Raw genomic sequence first — 22,140 nt, forward strand, 5'->3', positions numbered from 1 at the left:
AAAAAAAAATAGGACTGAAATCTCAGCATTAGAGACACATTATCCAGACACTTCAGGCCAGGAAATGGCATTATAGAATCCTACCTGTATCCCTTGGATTTAAGGATTATTTTTCTATTTTTAATAACTCAGGACTGTCAAACAATGCATTTGGAAGAAATTGTAATAAATAAAGGAAAGATAATTAGACAGTTTATGCAATTAGATACTGCATAAAAAATAGATGAATGTCTCAAATTTATGTTGAGATACATACAGAATTGATTTACTTACTGGTTATCAGAATCACTTCCTTTGCGCTTCCTTGGAATCTCAGCTGCAGAAGCATTGAAAGAAGCAATGGCAGCAGGCTTAGTTATCGGATTCATGAGGCTGGGGACTCCAGAAGCAACGCACGTCTTTCCATCTACTGTGAAATTATCTATGAATGATGAAAAAGCAGCTCAGTGCCCAATAAGAGCTACACCATCATCTATGCACTCTGATTTTCATTTGAAAAAAAAAAAAATTGCCCATGGGTGGCTTCTACGCCTCTGACACAAAAAACATAAAGGTTGTACTGCTGCAACCTAAATACGGAAAAGAGTACATTGTCTTCCCACCGTTCTGCAACAATCTCATCAACCCAATCAACACACCAATGCAATATAAAATACATTTATTCTCCTCCTTACACAACCTTAGCGAACTATACTTAAAACCCCCAGCACCTCAAACATCCTGTTGCAAAATCACAAGATGTGGCATTAGTTAGCAGATCAAAACACTATGACTAACATGAGATTAAACTTAAATATATAGCGAACTATGCTTTTTAAACAAGCTGGACATCCAAACCCCAAAAGTTTGCCATAACTATGTTTCTGACATAAAAATATACCATTATACATAACATCAGTCATGTAAGTCAGATGAGTCTTGAAAGCTTGTCACGTTCTACCTCAAAGTTCCCTTCACAATTCTCTCAATAAAAACTGCTTTGTTTCTGGAGGGACAGAAAAGAAGTCACAAGCCAAAATAATCCTAGCAACCTACCAGGAAAAGAAAACAGTCTCAAGGAATCTAAGCACTATTACACTTTTATTCTACCTCCATGCAAAGTTATCACAAAGAATCATCCAGCTGACATTTAGGTAAAGAATCAGAATTAACTGTTTCAGCAAATGTGCAGGCACTCCTTTAGGCTTAATGTATTAATGAGGAAAGTATCCTATGTGATACATCTAGAAACAATAAAGAATTAACTCCACCAAGGGACAGATGGGGGATTGAGAGAGGTCATTTCAAGAAGCGCACATCTACTTTCAGCAGGAGGCAAAACCCAAGATGAGTACTTTCAAAATCTGTAGGAAGAAAAACTGGATACTTTATCGTGAGCTTGCTTTTTTTTTTTAGCATCTATGCTGTCTGTAAATGACAGGTAAAAATGTGTAAAAAGAACGATACACAGTGTATGTTTTTTTCCTCTTAAGTGTAAGCACATCTAACACCAGAAAAATTCCTTCTAGGTTCTCATTTTCTGCTAGAATACGAATCTGGAGTGTTAAACAAAAATAGGCTAATACTTGAACAACAGCTTGTCTGGCCTTCCACTAATCCTCTCCCTACCAAGTCAGACTACACAGTCAGCCCCTGTTTTATTTTAGAAAGCTCTTTAACTCATTAAGTCGTGCAGGAAGTTAAAAAAAAAAAAAAAAAAAGGAAACAATCAATAAATACTTGATAAGTAAATAACAGCCTTTGGGTATCTACAACAGAAAGAAAATTTGGTTACCTCAAATACATAACATATTCAAGTTAGGGATATTAAAAAAAACACATTAAAAGAAATGACATCACTATAACTACAAAGGCACAAATGGTAGATAATTTGAAATATTTTTATGATTAATCGTCACTTCATAATAGTCTCATTTTATATTTCTACTATAAGTTCAGGCAATTATATATTAAAAAAAATGTAACTACCCACCTCAACAATTCCAAAGGAACTCTTTCTTTATAAAGAGTAGTTTTAATTCACTTAGGTCATAGCAGCCTACAGTTACTAGATTCAACTATTGAAGTATAATCACGCTTCATGAATAAGCATGAAAAAGTACTTACTAAACAGAAACCTACATGTATAAAAGACAAGAATGCCTTCAGCACAACAGATCCCTTCGTCCTGGAACAAAGCAGGACAGAACAGACCCACTGACCTAAATACTCCATTGCACACAGATGGCCAGCCTGCTTTCTAAACTACTTTGCTTTAAAGAAACAAAATGAAATGCATCATTTACAGCTTTTCAAATTTATACTTCATATTATCAAAGTAACTACTATTTTTTCTTCACACTCAAGGCAAATTCTAAATACTTTATTGTCATCCTCTACATTTCCCAACAACACCCTCTTCTTTCCTTAACTGAGAAAACCAGAACTGTTTAGACTACCAGCAACAATGACCTATTAAGAACTTCTACACTAAAATTCTTAGGTGATAAATTGAATCCCAAATACTACCACTGTGACAAACTAAATGCCATGTTATATACCATCTAACTAAATGCCAATAAAATAGCGAACTGATCCTAGACAAAAATATAAAGAAACTGTATTGATCCCTGACATGTACAGCATGCAGTCTATATTGATTCTCAAAACCCCCCAAACCAAAACCCAAAAACAACGTCAAAGAAAACAAATTGAGAAATTAATTTAAAGCTTCAGAACTACCAAATATAGTAGAAAAGTAATTATCTGGAATTTAACAGAGAAGACCTACCACTCACTGAACAAGAAGCAGACAGAAACAGCTCATAAAGCAAAGTCAGCTTTGAGAAGTCAGTAAGTGTGGTTTAAAATTATCCCTTAAGGTTTTATAATAGCTATCAATATGATAGCAGGTGATTCCAAGGTGCTTACTCTCTCCCCCAAGAGAGTCTTAACCTCATGTAGTCTGTGATGAAAGACTTCTTTACTTCTTCAGCTATGCCACTTCGGAAGAGCTGAATAAAGGATTTAAAAATCTTTGGGTTCACACAGAGAATGAGCTAGAATGCACCCCAATAACCAGGGTGTGCTTCTATGATAGGAAAAAAGCTGGATTCTTACCTTCCATTTGTGCACCTCGCTGAATTTCTTATATTTTTAATTTCTGTGAACAGTTTCAAACCATTAACATCAAAACCAAACACCCCTAAGAAGCCAAACTAAACGTTTACCAATTTCACAGCATTCTTGCTTCATGAAAAATACTATCCAGAAAGACCATTCTGTATTACAAGTTTATTTTCCTGGAAAACTGAAATCATCAGTCAAATTTTAAACTACTAGAAACATTTTAATTCAACCAGAGATATTTTTGTTTACCACCCCAAAGGCTATTACTTACACTAGTCTGATTTGCAAGTCAAAAAACCTGCCATTTCTCAGTTGGAATTTAAAAAGAAAATATTCCTGTTCATTTCAAAATTTTGCTAATACCCTGGCACACTGATAACCAAATTTTAATGATAAGTGAATGGTTCTTCATATATATATATGTCTATTTATGATCTATGTTTGGCTCTCAGTGTAAAGCACATATGCTTACCTATATTACAAATCTGAAGTATTTTAAAAGCATTTTACACACATCAGGACAGATGAAAGTAACACTGCAAAAAACTCCATGTAATCATTCTTTCTGCAAAAAAGCCAAGACCATCCAAACATTGGAAGCACACTGTACGAAAAACGCCCTGGTAAGTGTATCAGAAATAACAAAAAAAAAAATAATTAAGACTAACTTTAGTGTATTTCATAATCAGGCAAACAAAGCATTTAAGGGATGGTTATCAATATATACAGTTCTTATCACATCAACATACAAAATCATACCCTACTGAACTACAACCTCTCTTGTTTTTCTACAAGAAAAGAGCAAAATTTAAAAATTACAATCCCCAAGGGAGTTGGCGAGGAAGTGAAGAACTGCAAATAAGCCACATGAAACCACAGTTTAGGAGTGGGATATGAAGTAAAGACATATGAAATCAACCACATTCCTGTGTTCAGCAAAGGTTCTACATAAATCACATGCAATGCATTGAGAAGCAAGGCTTGGGAGGCAACATTTTTCCAGTTACTGACAATAATATTTTCTAAACACATGCCACATTCCTGAGCTGTTTTTTCCACTAACAGTTTTAAGGTCTTCAGTGCCTAAACAAACAAGATATATTAGAAAAGGCGTATGGCCAAACTCCACCAGCCATAAAAGGTGAGACTCATCTGAACAAATAAAGATGTCCACATCTGAACTAGCCATTCTAGTCCATCTTGGAGGGAAGAAGACATTTCTAGGGTGATTCATCTCTACCTAAAATAGATTTCTACAGTTGGCTAGATGAAATACAACATTTCTAGGGTGATTCATCTCAATCTAAAATAGATTCCTACAGTTGGTTAGATGAAATACAGTCCAAGAGTGCCTACCTCTATTCAGTAATTACACAGAGACCAAAGTAACTAGCTCAGACTTGGGTATCTACTCTGTAAATATCTAGAGATAATTGAGATGAATCCCACCCATGGTGGCTATAGAACTATCAAGAAATTCTTAAAATACAACAGCCACAGAGAGCACCTGTTTGTGTCATTTGCAACAAGTTTAAGCTCAAGACAGTCTCTCAAAATTATTGCCTTAATTATGCATTACAACCTCATGATCCACTCACCCCACTATGAAAGGTTAGCTTTTCTGGCTAGGTTTACCCCTCACAGACTTTGCTAAAATATTACTTTAATATTAAAAGTTAATTTGACTTTTCAGAATCATCAAATCATGCAAGATACACATAAGCACTCCAAAAAATCAGCAGAAAAGTACAAGTCATGTAAGCATTAATAAGTTAATAAAAAAGCCGTCTGTCAGCCCCTCAGTTTAGCCAGCTTAAACAAGAACATCTAAATCCATCTATCAGGATATTACAGTAAAATACACTTGAAATAAAATGTCGATGAATAAGTACATTTACAAAACTTATGGGTAGCACTTTTCAAAGTCCGTGAATAAATGTACAAACCAGGCTTGGAGAAATGTCACAGCTCTGCAGCTGCTTAAGTTAACAAGGTAGTAACACTGGCACAACCCTTCTAAGAATAAGGTGGCACTTTCAATCCAGCTTCCCATTTTGAAACACTTTCTGGCAGAAGGAAAGGTGAAGAAAGAAGCTGCTTTGAATTGAAATTTTTAAGACCACAGACTATATTACAAATGTGTATTTTCCAAATTTATGTTCCTGGCATGCAAAAAAATTCAAGCTTTGACAAGTTTAAAGAAGTCAATGTTAGATTACAAGTGACAGTGGTTAAAGTGGCACACAAGGGTTCTTTAGTCTAACTCGATGAGTTATTAAAATTGAAATCTACTCACATAAGCTATTAGGCTATGTCTAGTAAATACGTATGTAGTAAATACAATGGCATAACAGCAACAGGTCGGTAGAGAGAAGCAGCTGGTGCAAAAGTCCCTGCATCTAATTTGTAAGTGTGTTCAGGGAGCTTACGTTAAATCACATTTAGCTTGGTTCACTGGGCCAAAAATCCTTACAATGCATGTATTTTAAAGCTGTCTGAGAACAAACCACTTGTTCAGTCCCTTATGTTTAGAGCTGAGTATGTTTGCTATGTGCCTGCAGTAGCGCTAACCCTGCTACAACAAAATTTGAGTGTGGTTTCTTCTGAAGGGAGTCCAGTGAATTTATACCAAGCAGTAAGTGAGGATGATGGGATGCAATTCAAACCAGTATTACTGCTCTGAACTAAAACACTAACGGGCACACAGCCTGAGTATTTACTTGATTTCAGGGTCTCAGTCTAAAGTACTTAGGAGCACAGTCATACAAAGAAGCAGAGATATACACACATACACAAGTCTAGGCACACAAGCAACCTAAATTCTCTAAACTGAAGTACTCAAGATGTCAAGTTGGAGCCTTAAGTTTTGTGACAATTGACATGGTATTTTTTTTCCAAAGATAGATTTCTCTGATTACCTAAGCAGTTACAGATATATCTATCTGTATGTGTAGCACACACAGAGGATACCTATTGAGTAAAATAATTTCAAATAAGTCTGTATCATGTAAATTGCTTTATTTTATTATGGAGTTATTTTTCTAAAATTATTAATTCTTACTGCTGATTTTCATTAAAGAGTGAGAAAGCTATAATTATATCTGACAGTACTATATGAGGAAGAAAGTTACAGGTGCTGTGATACGCATCACTTTACAGGTCCTGCAGATCTGAACATCTATAAAACAAAGAACCATATTTTCTAAACAGAGGTGAGACTTGTATTGTTGTCTTTATTTATTTTAGAGCTTTGAAATAGGCCACAACAAGCATCTTCAGACTAGTTACAGCAAGTCTGGCATCCAGATCTCTCATTGAAAGCTGGGCAACAATTTTCATTGGAGTTGTGAAAATGGCGGAAATCTACTGTCTAAAACAAGGAATTTTTTCCCCCAAAAAATTTATAAGCATGTGTAATGCAGCAGCAAGATACAGAAACTTCAGTAATAAAACCATCTTATGAACAACTTTCTATAGAGAGAATAAACTCTTACAGGTTAACTTAAGAACTATGGATTTGCTTTTAATATCACAAAACTATGAAAGGAAAAATTACAATATCCTGAATTACAGAATTTTAAATCAAACATTAATACAGGCAACTGATTACTGTCTGCATCTATTTTTACTTATTTTCACCGCTCAGAAGACAGCGACAGCCAGACCTGCTACAGTATTAAAAAGTATGACTGTAACTAGCTATGGAAAAGATACTATACAAGCCTTGAAAGGCTACCCTGCTTTCCCAGTCACTTTCAGGCTCAAACCAGGTTGCTGACAGAAACCAAGTCTCATAGATCATAGTTCATTACTGGAAAAGAAAAAAGGAACTCTCCAATTATATACTGCTAAAGGAATGGAGGGTAGCTATTTTCTTTTAAGTTTTTGATTCATATTATTGGAAAATGCTGATTCCCATCAAGTCAGCTGCAGAACTTCCATGGGTTTAGCCAGCCCTAGAGCCCAAACAGGGGATTTTCAACAATTCACAAGGATTCATTTCCCACAGTCACCCACCAAATTATTTCTTCTTACAATGAATTTGAATCTTAGTTAATGTGAACTGTCCAGTTTAGTTTGTTGTTCATAATGTGCAAGTATACCAACAATAACATGTACACCCAAGTGAAAAAAAACCCTCAAACTATTAAGCAGCTAACCTTAGTGTAGACCTATTCCACAAAAATTAAGATACTTTTATTAAAAAAAAAAAAAAAAAGAGAAAACCTGTTTCTTCAAAATCCATCAGAAGAACAGGTACAAACACGGGTAGCAAATGAAAACAGGGAGGCGGGTTCCTTTCACAACAAAACATGAACGCCTATGTTTCATTGCTTTCCTGAATCTATTTGTATGTCTGCCTATTTGGAGTTTTCTTTATTTCTATATTATTAATTATTTCCTTTCTTTACAGTGTGTGCATGGCATAGAAACAATAAATCCTTGTTTTAAGCACAATTTAACAGACTGCAAAAATTCTACAAAAAACCCACCAAAACCTCCGCTTTGTTTTCAAACACTAGACTACTTGCTACAAAGTTATTCCAGAATTTAAACAATCAAGCAGCAGAGACAGAAAAATGCCAATTACTCTAGACAATCAGGATCCCCACATATATGAAAGCACACATAATAGGCGTTTAGAAAACAACTACTACACCTAGAAGAACTGGTGCTAGCTAAACAGAACTGCAACGGCGACTTAGGAGAGATTCATTCACTTCTGGTTTTCCAAACCCTGTGCAAAACACTTCTTTCTCCTCGGAGAAGCAACACTCCTTTCAAAGCAGGAGGAGTGCAAACAGCTGCCGGTGGTTTACAACCAACCTTGCCGTAGGAATCAGAAACTTCTGATTAAGAACAAGGAAGGAACATCAAACCTTGGTCACTATGGAGGCATGGGCATGCACACACACACAACCCAAAATCACTACACCCAAACCAATAAATGATGCTTACCTACTAAAAAATTATATGAGCATATTGAAAACACATAGAACGGGTAGGTGTAGATCAGAAACTACATACCGAGTTAAAAAAAAACGAAACAAAACAAATCATTTTTATCGCATATCACATCAGTATGATGACACACCTGAACTGTAATAGCAGGGGCTGAGAGCGAAGGGGCAGAGAGCGAACCCTCTACCCGGGACCCCCCTGCAAGCGCCCCCCCAGCGCGCCCCACTGACCGCGGGCAGAACGGGGCCGGCAGCGCCCGGGCCCGGCTGGCTGACATACCGCACCGCCGCAGCGCGACACCGGCACCGGGCCCGGGCCCGAGTGCCCTCACAGGAAGGCCACCGCCACGGGCGGCCGCGCACAGCCCGGCGACATGCACCCCTGCCCCTGTACGGCGGGCACCGGCCCCATCACGGCGGCGGGCAGGCACACCCCGGCCCTCACCGTACCGTCACAGCTGGGCAGGGGGAGCAGCTGCCTTCAGCCGCCCCCTTCCCCCCCCCCCCCCCCCCACCTTCAGTGGCCCGCCGCTCCTCCTCGGCCCCCTCGGTGCTTCCCGCTCCTGCCTCGGCCATGGCGGGCGGCCCGAGCCCCGCTCCACAGCGCCCCCGGCCCCGGCGGCATGCAGGAGGTGAACTGAGGTGACGGGAGCGAGCCCGTCCCGTCAGCCCCCCACACCCTGGCGCCGCCTCAGCCGCGCCGCCGCCACCGCCCTCCTCCCGCCCCCGCCCCGCCCCGCGGCACAACTTCTCGCGAGATTCCGGGCTGGCGCGGGCGGAGGGGGTCTTGGTTCCTGCTGTGCCGTCCCTCGGGCTGGTGCCGTTCTCTCAGCCCTCCACAGCGCAGGGCTGCAAGTGAGCAGTGGGTGAGGGTCGGGGCCACCCGCATGGCCCTCCCCTAGAGCTCTGAGACCCGCGAGGGTCGTCGTGGCGGCAGTGGGACAGGCCAGGCCACGCCACGCCACACCAGGTGTGTTGAGTGTAATGGGGGTGCCCCCGCACCCTTCTGGCATGTTGGAAGAGCCAGGGTAGGTGTGGGCTGCTTCTGACCTTTGCAGTATGAGGGGAAATCTCCAAATGGCTTTGCCTTGGCCTGTGTACCTGTTACATTTTCAGGGTGCTGTACAGAGGACACCTTGTCTGAGGAAGAATCAACATCTTGCCATCGTTCTGGTGGGGAGAGGCCTCTCTGGGTTATTGGGTCCAGTGTGTGGTCAGAGCAGGGCAGAGAACAGGCACACATAATCAGTAAAAAGCATAAAAATAGGTTAACTTTTACCAGTATATTATATTGTGGTAATAGACCTGGATTACACTAGATGCTGAGGCTGTAGCTATGTATTTTGCCAATAGCAGGAGTGCAGTTTTGAAATGAACCTACCTATCATCCGCATTGGGCCTTGGTTTGCATCCTGGAGTAGTCTTGGTATGTGCAAAGTGTATTCCTTTGCCACAAAGAGCTCAAGATGCGATTGTAAGAGGTTAATGTATTCCAGCAAACCTCACTAGAGCTAGTCTGAAATGAAAACTTCATCACATGCAGTGTGTGCACCCAGGCCCGTTCAACTTGGCAGAACCTCTCTTACTGTCCTGCCCTGCTTGCTAATACTGATGTAGCCGGGGCTTGCTCAGTTCCAGTTGTAGGTGTGGCAGAATAGGCTATTGCCTAGACTCACGCACCCTTACCTGTGCCATCTTCATGGGCTGCATGTGTGTCACCTTCTATCTGTCGCACTTGGGTATGAGGGAGCTTAAATGTACAGTGCAGCTGGTATTGCTCACCAGTAAGGCTGGATCTAGGTGATCGGTGATATGTGTGAAGAAAGCTACTTCTGCAGGTGTACTGTTCAGTGGGCTTTCAGAGCATCTGTCTGTTATTAGTAATGGGGGGTCCTTCGGAACTAATAAAAGTAGGTGTAGTATTTTGGAAGGTATATTACATTCCTTCATCATCTGTTCTAGTGGTTAATATCTCAGTTGTCAAAACTTACATCTTTGATATGCAGACAAGTGATTGGGTTTTTTGAGCTATGGACATAATAAAATTACTCAAGATAAAAATAAAACCATCCTTTGCTAAAAGTTAGTAAGGTAGTGTGACTAAATACACAAAGATCCATGTGGTTTTAATGAAAGCAGGAATATTATTTACAGAAGTGTTTCCATCATTGACTACGTTATGCTGAGGGGAAATATATGTATGGGAATGCCAGTTATGTGTCCAGGTCAAAGGAAGTTGCAAGCTTGCAATGGCTTAAACCAAACATGTGGGTTACAAAATTGCTCTGGCAGAAATAAATTGCTTGAAAGATAGTTTTCTGACAGGCTGTTTTCTCCAAGAGGATAGTCACATGCAACAGAAAAATGGGTCTGGAGCTGTAGAAACAGTGCAGAGGAACCTTTGCAGTAATGTTTATAAGCATGTTACCACTGATGGTAAGACTAGAAGTGATCATGGTTATTTATAAAATTACAAGAGACTGTTTACTGTTGACTCTCTCTAAAAAAAGAAAGCTTTTTTCCTCCTTCAAAATTAAGGAAACTTTGAAGTCCTACTAAAGATTCTTACTATAGTTTGATCTACCTGGACAGAAACCTCCTATGTGTAAAACAGCTGTTTCTATGTCTGTTTTCTCTGTGTAGGAAAGTTAAGTGTTTTATCTTGGGAAAGCTAGTACCTTGGAACCCAAGTCTCATCAAACCTTTGCTTCTCTGCTTCCATCATTCCATCTAAGACAGCAGTTCAGTACTGGTTTTACTTTAATTATGTATAAACATCTATGTCTGCCAAAACACTCTCTACAACTACTTGTAAGGAGGTTGTAGCAAGGTAGGTGTCAGTCTCTTTTCCCAAGTAACAAGCGATAGGACAATAGGAAATGGCCTACCATTGCACCAGGTGAGGTTTAGATTGGATAATAAGGAAAAATTTCTTCACTGAAACGTTGTCAGGCATTGGAACAGGCTGCTCCGGGAGGTGGTTGAGTCACCATCCCTGGAGGTATTTAAAAGACGTGTAGATGTGGTGCTTAGGGACGTGGTTTAGTGGTGGACTTGGCAGTGCTGGGTTAACGGTTGGACTCAATGATCTTAAAGGTCTTATGCAACTTAAATGATTCTGTGATTCAATGATTCTAAGAACCTGAGAAAGTAAATCCTCACAAAATTACATGGCCAAATGCATTTGAACACCTATGAGTTTAATGTATTGTGGTGGAAGATCAGTAACTTGCCTACTCAATGACAGAGCTGGGAAACAAATCCAGAAAACAAGGATGTGTTTCCTTCATAGCTTTCTGAGATTTAGGCAGAATTTACTTGCCTGAACTCCAGACTATAATCCTGAGAATGATTACTCTTATGCAGTCCCAAACTCCATTTGTGCCATCTTTTATACTTCAAGCTCCCAGCACATTTCACACTCAGCTGGGAAGCACCCCCTCTGTATGGGAGTGGGCAGCTCAGGGTTCAGCCAGGCATATGGAAGGGCCAAGTGGGTGAACTGCTCTTACAGAATATGCTTACCTGGCCAGGGAATTGTGGGTTCCAGTTGGGGATGTTGCTGAAATATAAATAAGCTACTGCAACAGTCTCAACGCACACTTCTTCATAAGGTACTTTCCTCCCCTTGCAAATTCAACTTTTCATCTCAGAATTTCAAGTTATGTGTAATCCTGCAGTTACCATTGCAGTGCTATATGTATTCCACCATGCTGGGTTCAGTTAGTCTTACAGAATTTGTATCGGACAAAATCAATTACAAACCATTTCTGCCCAAAATGAAATAAAAAGCAGCAGGAAGAGCTAAAACCCAGAAGTTAGACAGTGTTGCCATCTTTGAGAAAATCATTGTCATTAATGCATATTTGTTTTATTCATATACTACAAATTATATTGAAAAAAATTTCCAATAATTTGTTAACAGGAAGCTTAAATGTCATGTTTGGCCCTGCTAAAGTACTCTTTTGGCCCAGTTTTGAAGCTAGGAGCTCCCTCCTCCAGGTTTGCATCATCAGTGGACACTGAAATGTTAAGGAGATTTCAGCAGAGTGAGTCAGCCACATCGACTAAAAATGTTTCAGAGACTCAGTAACCACAGAAAGTTGCAGATGGCCATTGTTACAAAGCTCAATGAGTTAAAGATTTAAATAGCTCCAGAAAACTGTTCTAACAACCTTAATAGCTATTAAATACAAACCCTCTCCGTATGGGAACATTCAATGAGGATATTCGAAATGCAATAGTTTTGGGGTTTTTTAATCTGACTCACTAGAAACAGAGCTAATGCACCTTATTCACATTTTATCTCATATTTTTTAGTGTAACAATAGAAGTACTTGTAATTCAATGAAGAATTTTTTGGCACTTTATGATATGTCTAAGTCAGGAAATCAGATCAATCTCAGCAATATTTCTGCCTGTCATGCGAAAGCATGTGTACTTCTCATCCATGGTCAATGTCACATATCCTGGCACTTAGAAAGTTCTTATAAACATAATGCACTGCCACTTCATTAACACAGGTTTTAAACACCATTTATTATACCGGTTTCTTATTCCAAGGCGATGATTGGTCTCTTCGCTGATAATTTCATACATTTCATGTAAGTCATTAGCCTTAAACCTTGGCAGAGCAAGATCCCAGTTTATGTAAGGCACTGATTTTGAGTAGGCCACACCTGATATTTTTGCCCCATTTTTAGGTGAGCACTTTCTCTTGAGTAGCTTTTAGCTATAAAATAGAGAACAGAATGCTTTATGTAAGCAACAGATAGCCTCTTTTTTCCAAACAACTTATACAACAACTTGCTAAAGGGGTAAAAATAACAACGAGACCTCAGAGCAGTTAAATAATAGCCTGAGACAGCAGTGAAAGAAAGGTGTCTGTATTATTACTCCTTTTTCTTTTCAGTAAATGATTAATGACATCAAAAGCATGTCTTAGCTGTTACAAAGGACATGAAGAGCATCCAGCCAGCATTTCTCTGAGATACCATCCTGAAGAGGATGCGGATTTCTGTGTATTTGCTGGTGCCAAGCTAGGTTCACGCACGCCACGCTTAAGAGACCTGTTTCAGAACTGAGAGCAGCTGGACAGAAGTACTTTCCTCCTCTGAGGGAACACTGAGAGTCACTATGTTATTAGAGTGACTTGTATTGCTTCACGCTTAGGTGACTGCTTAGGGTGAGCTAGCTAACTTTTTCCTACTGAAACTTAATAGCAGTAAACTGAAGTTACTTAGCGTACTTGTAAATACAAATACAATTTTCTCACAGACTTCTCTTCCAGAACGCAAGTTATTTATGGTTTCCTCTCAGGCCACAGCATTACATGGCTCAAAGTAACGTGAAGAACAATACCTGTATCCTGAATCACTTGTGTTTTTATAGATTACCTGTGAACAGGCTAGCTAGTTCGAAGAATGAATAAAATGAATAAAAAAGTCTGGTTTAGTCTGTGGTTTGTGCTTGAAAGTCACTGGATTATTTTTAAGGGCACCACAAGCAATTGGTTGACTTTGCTATAAATTCTGTGTCTGTGCATCAAAAACCTGCTACCCTTTTAAAGCAAAAGTTCCTCTCCCAATCACAGAGTCTTTTGCTTCAAAAGTTATATAAATAGCATAATTACACTGTAATCAGCCAATAATAAAAATAAACTCCTTAAAGTTATTTCTACTCATTAATTGGCGCAGAAGCCCTTTGAAGAAGAAAAAAAACCCAACAAAAAAAACCCCAAACCAAAACAAAAAAAACCCCAGCACAAAATAATTCAGGCTTTGCCAGCAGTGAGCTGTGCTATACTGACACAATACAGTGAGTGAAGTTGTATGGATTATGATATGCAGTATGTCAGACTGGATTGTGATAGTGATATAGTCTGGCCTTAAAGGTCTGTGAGTCATGGACAAATTCCTTGCATGATGAAACAAGTTTAGTTTGAGAAAGAGCTTCCAAATCCTACTTGCTTTCCCTCTCTAATCTCAGTATTGGAACCAGTACGATGACCAATTTACTGTGTGGTTTTCTAACAAAACTAAAACCAGTGAAAAAGATCAGCATTTTCCGAAGTGCCTGCTTTATTTTGGAGTCCTGGCTGATGAGATTTGTGCCCACAAAGTAATATGCTTGCTTGTAAATCTCTTACCTAAAACTCTCTGTGCTTGATGATGCGTGCCACTTTTGATTTGAAAACAAAGTAATTTTCTGTTTTTAAATAGCCATTTCATTCTTGGCAGAAACTGGTATTTCCTGAATGCCTAACAAGAGCCTAATGTCTTTGAAAAACAGTATTGCTGTTACAAATCTCTACACAAGGATAAATAAAGCTGTTTAAGGGGCCTGTTGAAATGAAAAGCAATTGAAATGTGCCCATGGTGCACAAGGGGCAGCCCCCAAGCTGAGCCCTACCTCTCCAGGATCAGTGAGACCCCACCCAATGCCTTTTCTGCTCTGGCTAAAAGAGAACAAATCCAGCTGCAAGGGCAGCGTATCTCCAAGGCCAAAACAGCTTTTCTTGGGTTTGCACAGAACCACTCTGTGAACCTCCTTCGCTGCAGCTGTCTCACCCATCTTGCCTGCAAAGGTCCTGACAGTGCCTTACATCACTGCCTGAAAGCCTTCGCCTTGGTTAAAGCAGACTTGTCGCCCCCAGTACAGATTACTGGTCTTTTCAAATGTTAACAGCCTCATATGAAACAACTGGTACAGGAACAATGCAAAGATACAGAAATGTAAGGCACCTTCAGTCTGTGCCACTACTCGAGGCAGAATTAACTGAAAAGAGAAACCAACAACTGTTGCACAGAGTGGGCCCACAAGATGTGTAACGTTACTCAGCAGAACCGTGCCAATTGCAGGGTCGCATTCATTGTTCACTACCTGTGAACTTCACAAATCAAGAAGTCATGCCAATCTGGTTCATAGAATATGAAAAATCCATACTGGGGCCCAGTAACGTACTATGCTACTTCAGAAAAAGGTATTTAAGTAAATTGTATATTTTGCAAAGTTTCCTTGAAGTATTAGTTTGTTTATAAAAAACCAGGTAATACCTTCTTCTTTAATAGCGTAAGTACCATGCAAGTTTCTCACCACTGTATTTGAAGCCAAAAGGCATCCTCTTCACGTACTGCTTTTCAACCAATTGAATTGTACAGACAGTAAAATCTTTTTGTCTCATTTGTAAAGACCACAGAAGCATGGCATCAGCAAACAGCTTGCTTTTGAGACCATGCTTGTTCACTGGTTTCTTTGGGCTTTAGATAGGGATCTTCCGCTGACGTCAGTGGGAGCTGGATGAGACCTCAAAGGCAGTCTGCTGGATTGAAAATCTTGACACATGTGTCTGGTTTTACCAGTGATTCACTCAGTCATGACCAAAAAGTCACTGAAGTTCTCATCTGATAATTCGTTATTATTAATTAGATATATTGAAGTCAGAAGCAGACTTAGTATGGGAATTGTCAAAGACTAGCAGAGCTATTGCTGTTTCTGAGTAAGCCCTAACACTAGGGAGATGCCCGTTCAAATCGGCACTCCCATTTCATGTCACGAAGCTTTGTAGATGGCTGCACGTGCTTAGACGTAGCTGAGGGGAACGTCTTGGCACCTGCTTCCTCTTGGAGCTCCATTACCTTCATATTCCAGGCTGCACACCCACACTGAGGGGCAGATTCGGCCTGCATCCCTGGAAGGAAACAAGGTGTTACATAGACTTGGTGTTATAACACTTGCTATCTGTAGCTGCCGTCTCTTTTTCAAAATGTGGAGCAGGGGCTGTGGTTACGCCTTTACACAACAGCTTTAAGGTCACAGCACTTAATCTGCTGATAAGCTGCCCTCTCCACATCATTTAGTTTCGCGGGCTGGAAACGTACAGGCAAGGGCAAAGATTTTGTCTTTGGAGGGGGGAGGATGGGCAGAGACATCTGGAGGGGAAGGAACCGCTACCAGCTGAAGGTGCACTGCCGGGGGACAGCACGCATAGAGAGCACGTATTCCTGGAAGAGAGAGAAGCAGCAGCAGATGGTGGCTCACTAGGAACAGATTAAAGCAGCTGGTATGGGAACAAGATGCGGCATCAAGGGTCGGTTCAAACCAGAAACAAACTGTTCCTAGCAGTACTCTGACTTGATTGAGAAATTTCTCTCCTCGGCACGGAGAGGTTCAAACCCACATGCCCCATTTCCCCAGAGAACAGTAACCTCCATGCTACCAAATAACCTGGCCAGAGGTGGTGGGAGGAGGTGGCGGCAGTGAGATCAGTTCTCTCTGCACGTATAAAGATTCATTTCCCCTTACACCAATTGTAGAAGTGCTCCTGTGCAATGAGGTGTACAGATCTTGGTGCCATTACTATTGGCAGTAAATTCATTGTATTATATAGACATTAACTTGCCCTTCAGCTGTCCCAGTAGGGCCACTTCAGGTGGCAGCTTCTTTTAGGCAGAAAGGCATTCTGCGGCAGAACCCAGCACGGCTGACAGGTTACAGCCTGCTGGCACCCGTATTTAAAACCTGCTTTCATCTTTGAAATTCAGCTATGGGACAGGAATTTTAGAACCTCTGTGATATTTAAAATTTACATGCATGATAAATAAAATTACCTTAAAGAAGTACATTACACACTTCCTGAACTGCAAATACATCTTTGTCTAGTCCACAGCTGGGAACCGCTATTGTCATGACTCCCAACAGCAAGACAGACTGTTTCAAATACTCCTCCCTTCTCTTTCCATAGGACGATTGTCAGAAGACCTTTTATCATCCAAAGCATAATTGTTTTGCTTACGTACAAGGCACACTGTGCAAGAATAAATAAATGAAAAATGCACAACAAATATTTGCAGTTTTACAAACACTAAACTGTAAAATATTATTTAAGTGGTTGATTTAAAAATATTCTGCACATGGTGAAGGCATAGCCTTTATATTTGCCGTTAAAGTGCCGTGGTTTTGAGGAACAGCTAATTTGGTAATGCAAGGAGATAAGGAACTAAGCCCCCATTTCCTTATGATATGTAGCTCTGAGATATAATATATATGGTTACTGGAAGACAAGTGTAATCCCATTAAATAAAAATTGTAAAACTCTGTTAAAATTGTATCATTCACTGAGCTCAGCAATTCCCAAGTGGAGGGAGGGCTGTTGTTCACTGGAGGGCTCCAGAGAAAGCCAGTCGCCAGCTGCTAGCTCCCCTTTGCTTTCAGCTGCTCAACTCTGTAATAATTTTTTTATGTGACTATTTCACAACTGCGTCTGCTGCCACTACTCTGAACTCAGCAAGGAACAGGGAAGAGTAGGACAAAATTGTTTCTATTCACTATATAGTGAATTGAAGGACACAACTGGCTGTGGAAGCTTTTCTTGAATAAATTATGGTCTGCAGGGAAGGCGGCAAGTCTCTTGTGAACAGCAATAACCATTTTAGAAGTAGCTTCACATGACGGCAGTTGGTACAAGTTAAGCAATTTTTGCGCTCTCCTTGGATTAGAGTAGCAACACCGGGGTTTTCACTGTCTGTGGAATTCAAGATGAGAATACACAAAATATTGTCTCAATTCCTTAGACGTCTCCCATACCAGAAGATAAAGAGATCCAGTACACTGGTGTGAAAAAAAATCAAACTGGCAACTTTAAAAAAAAATGCTACTTTTATTTTCAAATGCTGTAAAAAGCCTCATATAAATTTTTATAATGCTTCTATGTAACTTTCCCAACCACAACTAATGAAACAGTCTAGGAAAAATATAGCAGTTGCCATTTTGACTCCAAGAACGAGCTGCTGTAATATATCAACATTAAAAGGACAAAGTACAGTATGTTACAATGCTTGTAATTGCTCGTATTATTGAAAAAGTGAGAGCACTTCCTAAGCATTAGAGTATAACCGGGCTAAACTGCAGTATTCCCTACTTGCTGTTGCAGAGGAGGAAAATCACCTCTTTAGAAAGAGCCGACACAACACCCTTTGTACTGCTTATGCCCATTTATCTTGGTAGTGTGGAGAGCTTTCAGCAAGCCCCTTTGCACTTAGGTGAATTCACCCACGTCAGATGCTATTATTCCATACTGTATCCAACGGCTCAGGTGTTTAACAATTGACCTATAAAAATAACACTTATATAACTCTCCAGCAAGGCAAATTTAACAGTGCAAATGCAGTATCAACAATATTTGATTTCTGAATGCTGGCAATTTTAACTCCTTTTGCACATGGAACAACCTCTGCTGATGTCCTGTACCTAAGGCCACTCACTCATGCTGATTGGAGATGGAACAAAGTGCAAAAGCTCAGCTGCATTTCCCAATCCAAGCTTCCTCCCCAGTTTCAGGGTATTCAGGTCCAGAATTTGGATTCAGGCTTACCACTTCCATCGATGCACTCAAGTTTTACCTGCTGGAATAGGTTAACTTCCCAGCAAACCTCTGGTAACAATTTGCATACACAGTTCCACATTTTAACAAAAGTTAACAAAACATACTTCCAGAAAATAAATTTTCACATGGTTGCAATCATCAAGCCATTTCAGGATCTTTGGTACTCCAAGAATAAGAAAAATAAATGGCACAGTGACAAACATTGCCAAAGGAAAAACCACAAGCATCCAAAGGTATGAGGCAAAAATAACAAAACAAAAGATATGCTGCACTTCCATTTTTTGAAAGCCAGTGTAGATTAACCTTCTGTTCTCTTTAATTCATTACAGTGTCACAGTTTCACCTTTAAAAAAAATTCTATCATCCTAAAAGCAGTAGTTAATACTTTGTTTAACTTGACTTACTGATTAAAATAATGCTATGTTTAAAAAAAATTAAAAAATCAACTACTACCACAATACAGGAGTTTATGCTAAATAGGCTGCAGGCTGTTTCCCTATGGATATAACTCCTATGTGAGCACTGATATGATTAATCATCCGCAATTTTAAATGAGTATTATCTTTAGTGTTACAGATATAGGGTTGAGCTTTTTCCCCAAGTTTGTAAACCAGTGAGTATGTACAGACATAGTTGTTTAATAGATAGCTTTAAATTAAGTGTGTATTTATCTCCCCTCCCGCCAACCCCACAGGAAAAAAAATAATAATAAAATCAGCAGTATTACTGAGCATTTGCAGTTTCCATGAAACTTATCTTGTCTTGGCAAGTTCAAGCAAAGACTTCTTTTAATACTACACCAATAGGGTTACTGTAGTCTTTTGAAATGTGCTGTTCGCAGGAATTCCACTTCTGGTGTACACAGTGCCCCATGAGTGAGACTGGAAAGCAAAACTAATAAAAATTCTCTTTTCCATAGTGATGTCCTTTGAGGCCAAGTTTGCATCTCAGATGTTTTCTGCCCAGGCTCCTCTGTCTTGGTAGAATGGATTGAAGCCCTTAGAAAAGGAACTTCCTTTCCTGAGAAGCCTCCAAAACTGCCAGGGTACTGGCAGAACAAAGTATGAAAGTGTAAAGGTGGATTTAAGTGAGTGACTGCTTTGGGACAGTCTTTGGATGAACACAGGTTGAGCTTTGCTACGTTGACAAGGTAAAGAACAACACCAGAGAATTTCTGAGGGATCTTGCCTCAACAGCAGTAAAGGGGTGCTAATTAGTGTAAGGTCTGGGAAATAAAACTGGGAGATCAATAAGCTGTTCCCATGTAAAGTTCAGCATAGCCAACGTTCTGATATAACTGTATAAATTGGATGGGCCCTGAGGCACTGGCTACTCCTCTTTGGTGAGCTGAATACTCAATTTTTTTGTAGAAATGCAGAATAAGTAACAGATATCAGGTGCTTGGAGAAAGACAAAATATTGGAGGAAAGACATCACTGAAGTCCTTGAGGAAACTAATAGCTGTTGGATCAGGGAAGACTACATGCACATATGCAGCAGATGAACATCCCAGTGTGTTCTTCAAGCATAAAAATAATTCAAAACAGCTGATACCGTGGTGCCCAACAGCAATAAATATTTCTGTAATGGCTTCATAAACAGTCACTTCCATTTTGCTGCAAAAGCCAGTCTAACGGCATCTTCCCTACTACATGCCAAAACATTCTCTGCTTCACTCCAACGGGTGCTGCAGAGGCTTTAGAGCGCTTTTCACATGCATTCAGAGGAGGAAGACTGCAACAGTGACTCTGCTTGTTCAATTACTGGGCAATTGGTCATTGCTGTAAATCTATTTTGTAACCAGAAAATGATGTCAAAGATCTCTACTGTATTGTGATAGATTCAAAGTACTGCAGATAATATGCTAGATGCTAGTACAGGCAGAAATATACACAAATTTTCGTGACCAGATAACTGTAAACTGTTCGAGAAGTGCAATTCAATCCTGAACTGCTGCTGGGCTGAGAAGCCAAACCATACTCTGCGTACAGAGGGATTTGTGCTTCAGTTTCCTCGACCTAGGAGAAGGAGACCTGTCTGCTGTCAGTTTGTCACCATCCTGCAGACTGGGGAGAATAGCATTTAGATGCCCTGCACAATTCAGTCGTGGTTCCTGGAAACTGGGCTGCAGACTCAGCTGTTCCTTTGTAATCCCATGGTCCATGTTAGATGGAGATTCTAGAAGAAGACAGAGCCAAGAAGAAGACAGGAGAGTGGGTCTAGCTGGGCACTCTGTTTCTTCCAGCTTGGCAGAGGCTGCTTTGGGATATTCTGGAAAGAAAAGGCTAGAGCAGGACCGCTTCTGCCTGGAACTTCTTAGGGAGACAAAAAAGAAAAAGCAGCAACTATCATTTAAAGCAGAAATGCTACTGAAAAGATCACAGGGACTGTCTCACCACCACACACAGTGGAAAAAGGAAAAAAGAGAAGGGATGATGAGCTGATAAAGCCCTCCAGTGGGGAGAAGTGAGGGTAGGCAGGGTACAAGTAGACCCCACAGGACACTGCTGTTGAAAATAATTCAGTGTTGACACACTCATGGGATATCTGCCGACCACAACTGGAATACCCTTGAGCAACTGCTCAGAGAATTTTGCAAATGTGGGCAATGTATTTTTTATACTGCGTATCTAAAACCCACCAGGTAAGCAGTATAATAACAATGCTGCATAAAATGATGTTTTACTCCTGGGTGGATTAGATGGTTTACAGTACAAACAAAGCCACAGTACAGAGAGGCATCATTAACTGTTATACACACATAGGCAGTGCAGTTAAAGGGATGTACGTTCCTTTTATTCCAGTACCTTCGTATAATAAAGTTAACAAAAATATTCAAATATTTAAAAAAAAAAAAGCGAGCTGGCACTGCCAACTAATTCCTGTAGTAGTCTTAGAAATCCTAATCCTGTAGAATTTCCTTGTGAAATTGATGCGCACCAGAGTCAATGTATTGATAACTAACGCCAAGCGGGTCTGGTGATGCAGCTACCTGAGGTTTGTATTTTTATTTCTTTTGTGGGTTTGTGTTTGTTTCACAACTTCCCGGCTTTCATGTATGAGGGGATTGAGCCACGCTGTGTGAGCCCTTCAAATCTCTTGTAGGTATAATTGAGGAAAACCCAGTCTTTGGATTTGTAGTCAGGTTCTGTTGTGTTTGGCACTAGAATTCAGAAAAAAAAAGGAAAACACAAAACAAAACAATTAAAACCAGAGCTGCTTCTCACAGGACTTTTAACACAGCATTGACATACGCAGCCCTGAACTCTTACTTCCCTAGTCAGCAAAAATTCCTTGAAGAAATCCTGTTTCTAATCAGGTCAGTCACCTTTTGTCAATGGTCTGAGAAGAATTATAATTTCAGCTTGTACCTCTGAAGTGGAAAACGGGGGTTTTTGTTTGTTTGGGTTTTGGGGTGTGGATTTTTTGTTTTTTTGGTTTTTTTTTTTTTTTTTTTTTTTTTTTTTTTTTTTTTTTTTTACACACCGTAACAGGCTCCCATACCTTGACAGGAACTTCTAACACACCCACAGGGGATATACCATTACAAAAATCATAAAGTTTGGGATGTTCCATGCACAACAAACGCATGTACACGTACTATGTTATCCTCACCACAAACAGAAGAAAAACATATATCCAAGTTTTCCTGTGAGAACTACACATATCATGCACACATTACTCTTC

At 40.0% G+C, this 22,140-nt stretch overlaps 2 protein-coding genes across 6 annotated transcripts in view; both read right to left on the minus strand.

Moving 5' to 3' along the window:
• Nucleotides 1-8,756, minus strand: part of BMAL2 (basic helix-loop-helix ARNT like 2) — a 37,311-nt gene extending 28,555 nt beyond the window's left edge. Inside the window, exons 1-2 of one of the 4 annotated variants that reach the window (XM_055710988.1) lie at nucleotides 8,585-8,756; nucleotides 274-421 (exon numbers count right to left, since the gene is read on the minus strand). In XM_055710988.1, the coding sequence (XP_055566963.1) occupies nucleotides 274-421; nucleotides 8,585-8,645 (209 nt within the window). In that variant the 5' untranslated portion in view covers nucleotides 8,646-8,756. Of the gene's footprint in view, nucleotides 1-273; nucleotides 422-1,972; nucleotides 2,072-2,121; nucleotides 2,141-8,519; nucleotides 8,540-8,584 lie in introns of those variants that run through there. The other 3 variants (XM_055710989.1, XM_027797442.2, XM_027797441.2) reach the window with 3 other exon arrangements.
• Nucleotides 8,757-17,707: 8,951 nt separating this feature from the next.
• The window catches only part of STK38L (serine/threonine kinase 38 like), a 50,714-nt gene continuing 46,281 nt past the window's right edge, over nucleotides 17,708-22,140 (minus strand). For both annotated transcript variants that reach the window (XM_055711665.1, XM_055711666.1), the window contains exon 14: nucleotides 17,708-21,616. In XM_055711665.1, coding sequence (XP_055567640.1) covers nucleotides 21,489-21,616 — 128 coding nt within the window. In that variant the 3' untranslated portion in view covers nucleotides 17,708-21,488. The remainder of the gene's footprint in view (nucleotides 21,617-22,140) is intronic.

Source organism: Falco cherrug, chromosome 5, assembly GCF_023634085.1.
Source record: "Falco cherrug isolate bFalChe1 chromosome 5, bFalChe1.pri, whole genome shotgun sequence".
NCBI classification, from domain to species: Eukaryota; Metazoa; Chordata; class Aves; order Falconiformes; family Falconidae; genus Falco; species Falco cherrug.